The 10,388-nt window shown below is 40.4% G+C and overlaps 1 protein-coding gene across 1 annotated transcript in view; it reads left to right on the top strand.

Moving 5' to 3' along the window:
* The window catches only part of rpa1 (replication protein A1), a 99,022-nt gene that overhangs the window by 1,176 nt on the left and 87,458 nt on the right, over positions 1-10,388 (top strand). Inside the window, exons 2-3 of the mRNA XM_043718171.1 lie at positions 5,244-5,291; positions 6,290-6,362. Coding sequence (XP_043574106.1) covers positions 5,244-5,291; positions 6,290-6,362 — 121 coding nt within the window. The remainder of the gene's footprint in view (positions 1-5,243; positions 5,292-6,289; positions 6,363-10,388) is intronic.

Below are 10,388 nucleotides of genomic sequence, written 5' to 3'. Positions count from 1 at the left end.
AAAACAGCCCCAGCCTGTTCAGCCTCTCCCTATAGCTCAAATCCTCCAACCCTGGCAACATCCTTGTAAACCTTTTCTGAACTCTTTCAAGTTTCACAATATCTTTCCGTTAGGAAGGAGACCAGAATTGCACGCAATATTCCAACAGCTGCAACATGACCTCCCAACTCAATACTCTGACCAATAAAGGAAAGCATACCAAATACCACCTTCACTATCCTATCTACCTGCGACTCCACTTTCAAGGAGCTATGAACCTGCACTCCAAGGTCTCTTTGTTCAGCAACACTCCTTTGGACCTTACCATGAAGTGTATAAGTCCTGCTAAGATTTGCTTTCCCAAAATGCAGCACCTCTCATTTATCCAAATTAAACTCCATCTGCCACTTCTCAGCCCATTGGCCTATCTGGTCAAGATCCTGTTGTAATCTGAGGTAACCCTCTTCGCTGTCCATTACTCCAATTTTGGTGTCATCTGCAAACTTACTAACTGTACCTCATATGCTCGCATTCAAATCATTTATGTAAATGACAAAAAGTAGAGGGCCTAGCACCGATCCTTGTGGCACTCCACTGGTCACAGCCTCCAGTCTGGAAAAACAACCCTCCACCACCACCCTCTGTCTTCTACCTTTGAGCCACTTCTGTATCCAAATGACTCATTCTCCCTGTATTCAATGAGATCTAACCTTGCTAATCAGTCTCCCATGGGGAGCCTTGTCGAACGTCTGACTGAAGTCCATATAGATCACACTACTGCTCTGCCCTCATCAATTCTCTTTGTTACTACTTCAAAAATCTTAATCAAGTTTGTGAGACATGATTTCCCACGTACAAAGCCATGTTGACTATCCCTGATCAGTCCTTGCCTTTCCAAATACATGTACATCCTGTCCCCCAGGATTCCCTCCAACAACTTGCCCACCACTAAGGTCCAGCTCACCGGTTTTTGGTTCCCTGGCTTGTCCTTGCCACTCTTCTTAAACAGTGGCGCCACGATAGCCAACCTCCTGTCTTCCGGCACCTCATCTATGACTGTTGATGATACAAATATCTCAGCAAGAGGCCCAGCAATCACTTCTCTAGCTTCCCACAGAGTTCTCGGGTGCACTTGATCAGGTCCTGAGGATTTATCCACCTTTGTGTTTCAAGACATCCAGCCCTTCCTCCTCTGTGATCTGGACATTTTTGCAAGGTGTCACCATCTATTTCGCTACTTTCTCTATCTTCCATATCCTTTTCCACAGTAAATACTGATACAAAATACTCGTTTAGTATTTCTCCCATTTTCTGCAGCTCCACACAAAGGCCACATTACTGATCTTTGAGGGGGCCCTATTTTCTTTCTCTAGTTATCCTTTTGGTCCTTAATGTATTTATAAAAACCCATAGAAAGTAGTCTGAGGACAGATGACCTATAGCTTGGCCAAATACCCAGGCACCTGAAAACATCACTAAGCAGTGAAACCATCATATAAGTAAAGCCAATAATATTATTGATGGCTAAATATTATGCAATGGCAGAGAGAGGCCTATACTTGAGATAAAATGGGTTATTGAAAGGTTTAAAAAAAATGTGGTTATCAAATAGAAGTTGGAGATTTTGTTTATGAATGGCCTTTCATGCCCCCAGTGTTTCCAAAATATTTGAGTGAACGTTTTCCATGTATGTACACCACTTTCTATGGTTCAGCATTAATATCATTTGATAACTCTCCTGTGGTGTACATGTTTTGGAGGGCACTTTAACTACAAAAACACAAGCTGAGTGCAATTTTCAATAGTATGAAGAAGTACCAGAAATTTACAACACCTTCAATTTTGAATTAGTCTAGCAAAGATTGCTTGCAGATACACTGGGCAGCGAATGCTCACTGTTGTGATGTCAGCTCCACAGGTTAGTCAGTTTCTGAAGGAGAAAGATAAATTTTATTTTAATTAAAGTAAAGGTTATAGGACACAAAATAGAACCTGGTGACATAGGCAGGTGATATTTGACATGCTTCTGCTGTCTGCTTGAAAAGCCTGTTAAATTTAGTGCCACGTGCATCCTTACCCTCTTTCCCTCTGCTGCCTGCAATCCTGCACATTACTGCCCTATAAGTACATTGTTACTCAGTCTCTATTTGTAGATAAAAAGAATTATGTTCTAGCCTAAAGATGTCCAAGTTGCTCTGTGCTGAAATATCGAATTAGCCCTCTGTCTTTCCCAATCATAAGCTTTTCCCTCAGTTCTTTGAAGGACTTGCCATTTAAATGGCAAGCTTTGTCAGTAGTTCAGATTTTGATATGTTAAATAGGATTATTCTCTGATTGCTGACCCCCTTAAGACTGCCAGGGCTTTATTCCCTGTGTACAACTTGTCATTTATTACCAATTCACAAAAACATCAAAATGATGCAACTGCTTTATGCAGTAGCTATGCATTGTGTACACCAACTTCAGCAAGCTTTTGGCATTTGCAGTTTAAATTTAAAGTGACACTTTTAAAACCTCCATAGTTTTTAACATGCATTGTGAAAGAGATAAAGCGGTTTAACTACTTCTCTTCCTCGTGTTTTATAATTTCCCCTTTTTGTTAACTTTTGTCACTTGCATTTTTAAACATGTCTAAGCAAAGTAGGTAATTGTGTATTTTTGTCATCTTTCACATGCGCCAAAAGCATGCGATTCTACTAACTGGAAGTGAGAGACACAGTAGCTTGTGAAAGACAATTCAAGACCAGATAAAAATATTAGTTACCTGAAAGCCCAAACCAGGTAGAATTTTGGCATAAAGCACTTAATATTCCTACAGCATTTGGTATATTTTTCAGAACCTTGAAATTCTGATTTAGGCAATTGAGGCACAATACATAATATAGAACTTTTCACAACTTGCTTGATTTGCCACTCACCAGGACATTAATTTAACAAGTATGGTGCGGCGTCCTCTGTGGTGACATTGGTTGAGGTTCAAGATCTTACGTCAAAATGGGTTGAGGTGTCATTTTGTCCTACGTTGTGCTGAACGTAAGTATATTGTTGAGTTTGAAAATCCACATACTTGTGAAAATGATGCAGGCATTGACTTTCAATGTGTGCTCACTCCTGAGATGTGGTTGTCGGTGGCAGGGCCAGCATTTATTGCCAATCCTTAGTTGGCCTTGAGAAGGTGTTGGTGAACCGCCTAATATTCATAGAATCCTTAGTGTGGAAACAGGCTATTTGGCCCAACAAGTCCACACCGAGTATCGGAAGATTAACTGACCCAGACACATTTCACTATATGATTACTCTACATTTATCCCTGACTAATGCACCTAACCTACACATCCCTGAACGCTGGCCAATTTAGCATGGTCAACTCACCAAACTTGCACATCTTTGGATTGTGGGAGGAAACTGGAGCACCCAGAGGAAACACACACACACTGGGCGAATGTGCAAACATCACACAGACAATCACTCGAGGCTGGAATTGAACCCGGATCTCTGGCGCTGTGAGGCAGCAATGCTAACCACTGAGCAGCAGTGCTGCCTTCTTGAACCTCTGTAGTCCATCTGCTAGAGGTACACCCATAATGCTGTTTGCAGGGGAGTTCCAGGATTTTAACCCAGTGACATTGAAGGGATAGCAATATATTTCCAAGTCAGGATGAGTGGCTTGGAAAGGAAGCTGCAGTTATTTGTGAGTTCTGTGGGCTGCTTTGACCTGGATGGTGATGAGGATCTTAAATGTTGTTGGAGCTGCACTTGTCCAGGCAACTGGGGTGTCTGCCATCAACACTCGAATTGTATCTTGGGTATGGTGTACGGCTTTGGGGAATCAACAGATGAAGTGAATGCTGCAGGATTACCAGTCTCTGACCTGCTCTTGTAGTCACAGTATTTGTACAAGTAATCCAGTTCAATTTCTAATTACTGGTAACTATGTGGATGGTGATGGTGAAGTTTTCAGTGCTGGTCATGTGATTGTCAAGGGGCTATGATTAGATTCTCTCTCATGGAAAATAGTTACTGTCTGGCACTTGTATGGCACACATGTCACTTGACCTGTCAGTCCAAATCCCTCTTTATACAGTTTTTACTGCATTTAGACATGAACTACTTCAGCATCTCAGGAATTGTGAACATGCACACTTCCAACTTTATGATGGATGGAATATCTTTGCTGAAACAGCTGATGGTGGTTGGGCTGAAGATGCTTCCCTCAGTTAGCTTGTGGAGATGAGACTTAATTCATACCTATAGTATTGATTGTTTCATTTCACCGAGGCATGTCCTGGAAATCCAGCCTTGCTATTCCTAGAATTATTGCAAAAATTAATTTTGTATATTTTCATAAAATCTTTCCAATTTATCTAGACCCAAACTGATAGAAAGTATGGTCGGTTTCTGAACTTGACAGTGATTGCAATTTACTACAAATAAATACAGCTGCAAGTAAACAATGATTAATCATCTTCAAAGGACTACTTAAACACTAATCCCCTTTTAAAACTTCCATCCACGCACATTCAAACAAAAACAATGGGCATCATGGGTAGAGAGAAAAACAGAAAGGCAACTTAATGGTCTCAATAAACTGGGTTTGCTGAGATGGTTTTTCTGGCATGCTAGGATTTGTTGCTTCTTGACCTTCATGTACTTTTGATTTGCTTTCAGGAGGCACCTTACCACATTTAGGTCTGATGTATTGGTTAAAAGCTACAATTAATAGTGACTGATGAGGGAAACATTTTTCCAACTCTAGATTAGACTAATTGGCTACCTGGAAGCTAAGCAAGTAGTTATTGACAAGCAAAAGGCCTTTGTCATAGATGATGGATCAAATTCTCTGAGCAAATCAGCTACTGTGGTGTTCAAATCTTCATTCATACACACACCATGACTCCCAACTTAATTGTAGCTTGGCTTGTCTGGCGGCTTGAACTGAAGGCAATGTAGACACCACTTAAAATGAGTAGCAGTCCTTTTCAAGGTAAGACAGTTATCTTCCCATTTCAGTCCAGAATCATAACAGAAAAATAAAATAAAAAATTTAAAATTCTGATAACATAGGTTTGTGAGAAATGCTAATGGGTGGATAGGATGTTCCTAACTGAAAGTTAAATATTTCTGGATGTGAATGATCTTGTATTCTAGACTCACTTCTCAACTTGAGTTGAAAATACTTCGATGTAATAGCCCATCCCAATTGTGATTCAAGTAACAGTTTGTAATTCCAGTGTAAAGAATAACTCTTCAATTTTGTTTTTCAGTCAATAGTTCAAGGAGGAACACCTTCACAGCCACTTTTACAAGTTATTGTAAGTGTCTTATTTTAAATTCTAGGTTACAGCCTTTTAATTAGGTTAACTGATTTGGCAAGACATAACATGTAAATGTCTAACATAACTGTGTGCTAAATGTGATTTGCAGTCTGAGTATGGCTAGCTGTGCACAAAAACAGATCCAAATGCAATTAAAATATTGTTTTGAATGTATGATTCTACATATTTTAAGTTATCGTTCTTTGTGGCAATTAATTTTATAAAATACTAAGCAGTCAGATTTATTTATTTATGTGACAGTATTCATAATGGCAAGGTAAACCCCTCAAAAGTATTTGCAATACCAAATTTGTTATGAACTAGATCAATTATATCTTTCATAAAATTCTGTTTTAAACAAAATTCTGATGTATTTAAGAGTGGTAACTTGATGCAGTTTGATTAATGTTGCAAATGAGTTTGTCGCAAATCAATACAGCACCTCTGCATAACCTAATTTTTAATTACTGAAAATGACTGCAAACAATGTAGAACTACTTGCTAATAAAAATGAGCTATGGTAGTCAGTTGGCTACAATTTGTTTTATAAAATACATTCACAAGCTATTATAACAAATCTGTGAGTAACCAAATGGACCAGCTGAATTTGAAGAGCTACCTTGAAGGCCTGCGAAGGAGAACACTTGACAGAAACATGGTTAGTACATTCTGGGAGTGGAGTCACTTCTGTCTAGCATGGTGGTTATTAAACAATTATTAAAGCTACCCAGTTTTTGACCACCTTGTATCAGTTTTGTATAAGTTATACCCTGGAAGCCAACAAAGTGTAGCAATACCACTCTTGTGATTCAATCTTGCACGTTCCAAGTTGTTTTGACTGCAACATTAAATTAAGGTAATAAGTATTTTGGATTAATATGCAAAGTGGAAAGGGCCCTTCTGCTTACTGTCATGCAAATCAATTGTAACATAGAATTGTTGTTTACAGCCAATATTGTTTCTGCCATAAAAGCAATTTATCTTGATTTATATAGAGTATCCGACGCATTACAAATGGCCCCCCAAGGTATCGCGTGCTGATGAGTGATGGAATCCATACACTGTCCTGTAAGTATTGCAGATCAGAATTTCTTTGCACCAGCTAGCAAAGTGATTTAATTGTTCAACCAATTCATTGAATTTTACACAAATTAGCATGCTAATAAAGAATCATAGTTCCAGTCTAATTGCAGAAGCAGTTCCATGACCACTTTTGTATGTTGCTTTTTATGTGAAGAGAGGGTACTTCATAAATATAAGCCAGTAATTGAGCCATGACTGAAAGACTGATTGGCAGATTTGCAGTGGAACAGTAAATAAAAACCAAAAGAATTCCTGATGCTGGAAATCAGAAACAAAAACAGAAATTGCTGAAAAAGCTCAGCAGGTCTGTCTGCATTTGTGACGAGAAATCACAATTAAAATTTTGGGACCAGTGACCCTTTCCCAGAACTGTACTCCATTAGCTGAAATTTTCATTGCAGTGGAACAGGGTAGGGGAGAAGAGGCACACACTGTTGACCAAAACTTAAAAAAAAATGTTTAGCTTGTGAGCATCAGGCAGGAACAGATTGAGAGTAGAACATAAGAGAATATGTAAGTAGCAATTTTAACTTTTTATTGTTTGAACTAAGTAGCTTTGACTTGACGATTGCTTAGCAGGAGAAAAATCTTTGGTTATCAACAGCTTTGATACAACAGTTCTAATTCAATAACCCATTTCAATTCTTTCAGTTCCCCTTCTGACTCCCTCTCTGACATGTCCATCCTGGGTCTCCTCTATTGCCACAGCAAATCACACTGCAAGTTGGGGGAACAGCACCTCATCTTTTACCTGGGCAGCCGACAGCCCGGAGGACTCCACACTGATTTCTCCAATTTCAAATAATCTTCCCACCCATCTCCTGACTCCCTTTTAAAGCTCTGCCTCCTCCTTTCCATCCCTCCGACTGACCCTTCCAGCTACCAACTGGATTCATTCCTCCCATCGACCAGCAAAGGTTGTACCCACCACCTGTAATTACGAATCAGACCTCACTGCTTTGCCACTCTTAAGCTTTTTCACCTCCCTAATCACCACCAGTTTTATTTTTTATCTGCAGCTCCCAGTACCTCCACCTCTATTCATGAAGCAGGGTTATACCCAAAACGTTGACTTCGTCACCCCTACTGCTGACTGGCTTGCTGTGTTCTTCCAGTCTCCTGCTTGTCTGCTTTTGGTTTCCATCTGTAGTTTTTTTTGTCTCTTGATATAACAGTTTAGCCAACAGCAGCAGTTGTGTTTTCGAGGAATGATTGAAAGTCATTAATGGACATTTGTTAATTGAAATCCGAATGCTGTGGATCATAGAATAATAAAATTTTACAATACAGGAGGTAGCCAATTCATCCATTGTGTCAGAACCAACTCCTAAAAGAGTTACCCAGCTAGTCCTATTCTCCAACTCTAACTGTAACCCTATAAATTCATAGCTTTCAAATATATATCTAGTTCTGTTTTGAAACATCCTATGGAATCCACCTCCACCATTCTCGGCAGTGCATTCAAAATTTTAACAATTCTGAGTAAAGGGGTTCTTCCTCACCTCACCTCCTAGCTTTCTTGCTAACCATCTTGAAATTGCAACCCCTAATTACTGACGCACCAACTAGTAGATGCAGCATATCCTTCTTTACCCTGTCAAAATTGTCCATAATTTTGAACACCTCAGTAAGGTCACCTCTTAATCTTCTCTGTTCCAGGTGATAAGTCCAATATCTCTAATCTTTCCCAGTATCTAAAATCCCTCACTTCTGGGATAATTCTAGTAAATTGCCTTTTAATCGGCTATGGGGCTTTAACATGCTTCCTTAAATTTGGTCTCTAGAATTGAAGACAATATTCCAAATGTGGTCTGACCAATCATTTGGTGTGACATTAGTTCCTTGCTTTAATACTCTGTGCCTCTATTTATAAAACCAAGGATTCTACAAGCTGTCTTAATAACTGTTTCAATTTGCCCTTTAGGGAGGGAAACTGCAATCCTTACTTGGTCTAGCCGACCTGTGACTCCAGACCGACAGCAATGTGCTTAATTCTTAACTCCCCTCTGGGTAATTAGGAACGGGCAATAAATGCTGGCCAAGCCAGCAATGCCCTCATTCTGTAAATGATCTAAAATAAAAACTTGGCCAAAGTGAGGTCTGCAGATGCTAGAGATTAGAGTCAAGAGTGTGGTGCTGGAAAAGCACAGCAGGTCAGGCAGGATCCGAGGAGCAGGAAAATCAACATTTCGGGCAAATGATTTTTCTGTTCCTCAGATGCTGCCTGACCTGCTGTACTTTTCCAGTGCCACGCTCTTGACCAAAATAAAAACTTGCCTGGCTGTCTTCAGAGAATCAAGCATTTGAACCCCAAGGTTCGTCTGTGCTGCTCAAGTTGTTCCATTGAGACTGTAGTGTCTCTGATTTATTCTGCCAAAATGCATTCCCTCACATCTCACTGCACTGAAATTCATCTGCCAACTGTCTGCCTATTTGGCCAACTTGCCAACATCCCTCTGAAATTGCTCAGCATCCTCCTCACAAATCACTGTTCTCACTAGATTAGCAGCATCTGCATATTCGGAGATTTTGCCTTCAATCTCCATCTCCAAATCGTCATATAAATCAGCAAGAGCAAGGGTCCCAACACTGTTCTCTGTAGTGCACCAGTTTCAATTTGTCTCCAATGTGAGAAATGCTCATCTATTATCTACTCTGTTTACTATCTTTTAGCCAATTTCTAATCAGTACTGTCAAGGACCCAAACATTTATGATTTGCGAACCAACTGGACTTGTGGCACTGTATTAAATGCTTTCTGAAGGTTCAAATATCCAACATCTACACTACTAGCACTATCCTGTTCCACTGCCTGTCACCTCTCCAAAGAATTCAACTAAATTTGTTAGACATGACCTGCCCTTAACAAAGCCATGTTGACTGTCTAGTATTAATACATTTTTCTTAAATGTGTATATTTACCTAATCCTATGTTATGGCCTCCATCAGTTTTCCTGCTATTATCATCAAGTTAACAGGTTTTTAGTTTCCTGGGTTATCCATTTCTTCATTCTTAAACAATGGTGTCAGAGTTGCAATCTTCCAGTCCCCCAGGACTAATCCTGTGTTCAGAGATGCCTGGAAATTTTCTGGAAAAGATAAAGAAGGGACCTAAGGGGCCATTTTTTTCACATCACTGTGGTGCATGCATGGAATGGGCTGCCAGAGGAAGTTGTGGAGGCTGCTACAATTGCAGCATTTAAAAGGCGTCTGAATGGGTATAGGGATATGGGCTAGGTGCTGGCAAATGCGACTAGATTATTTAGGATATCTGATCGGCATGGGTGAGTTTCCATGCTGTATTTCTCTATGACCTCCACTATTTGCTCCCTTCCCTCAAATCTAGGATTTATTCCAACTGGGCCTGGCACCCTCTCTATCTGGAGTGCTGCTAAATGCAAGAAATCTGAAATAAAAAGAAAATGCTTTGGAGGGGTGGGACACTCCAGTTAAGCAGCATCTGTGGCAGGAGGGAAACAAATATTTTGTGTCTGTGCCCTTTCATCAGAACTGGGAATATTTGGGATGAAATAGGTTTTGAGAAAAGGTTGGATGGGACAAGGACCAAGTAAGGTCTATCACATAGCGTAGGGCAGGTGTAATTGACAGAAGTTACTCTACAGGGTGAAATGGAACAAATGCGAGGGTGTGGTGACGACAAAGAAACATGCTTTGAGCAGATTTCTAAAATCATAGAGACATACAGCACGGAAACAGCCCCTCCAATCCAACCAGTCCATGCCGACCAGATATCCCAACCCAATCTAGTCCCACCTGCCAGCACTCGGTCCCTATCCCTCCAAACCCTTCCTATTCATATACCCATCCAGATGCTTTTTAAATGTTGCATTTGTACTAGCCTCTACCACTTCCTCTAGCAGCCCATTCCACACAAGCACCACCCTCTGCGTGACAAAGTGCTCCTTTTAAGTCTCTTTTATATCTTGCCCCTCTCGCCCTAACCTATGCCCTCTAGTTGTGGACTCCTCCCCCCCCCCCCCCCCCCCAAGAG

The sequence above is a fragment of the Chiloscyllium plagiosum genome, chromosome 28 (genome assembly GCF_004010195.1).
Source record: "Chiloscyllium plagiosum isolate BGI_BamShark_2017 chromosome 28, ASM401019v2, whole genome shotgun sequence".
Taxonomy (NCBI): Eukaryota; Metazoa; Chordata; class Chondrichthyes; order Orectolobiformes; family Hemiscylliidae; genus Chiloscyllium; species Chiloscyllium plagiosum.
The sequence above is the reverse complement of the archived record's forward strand: the minus strand, read 5'-3'. Positions and strand labels throughout refer to the sequence as shown.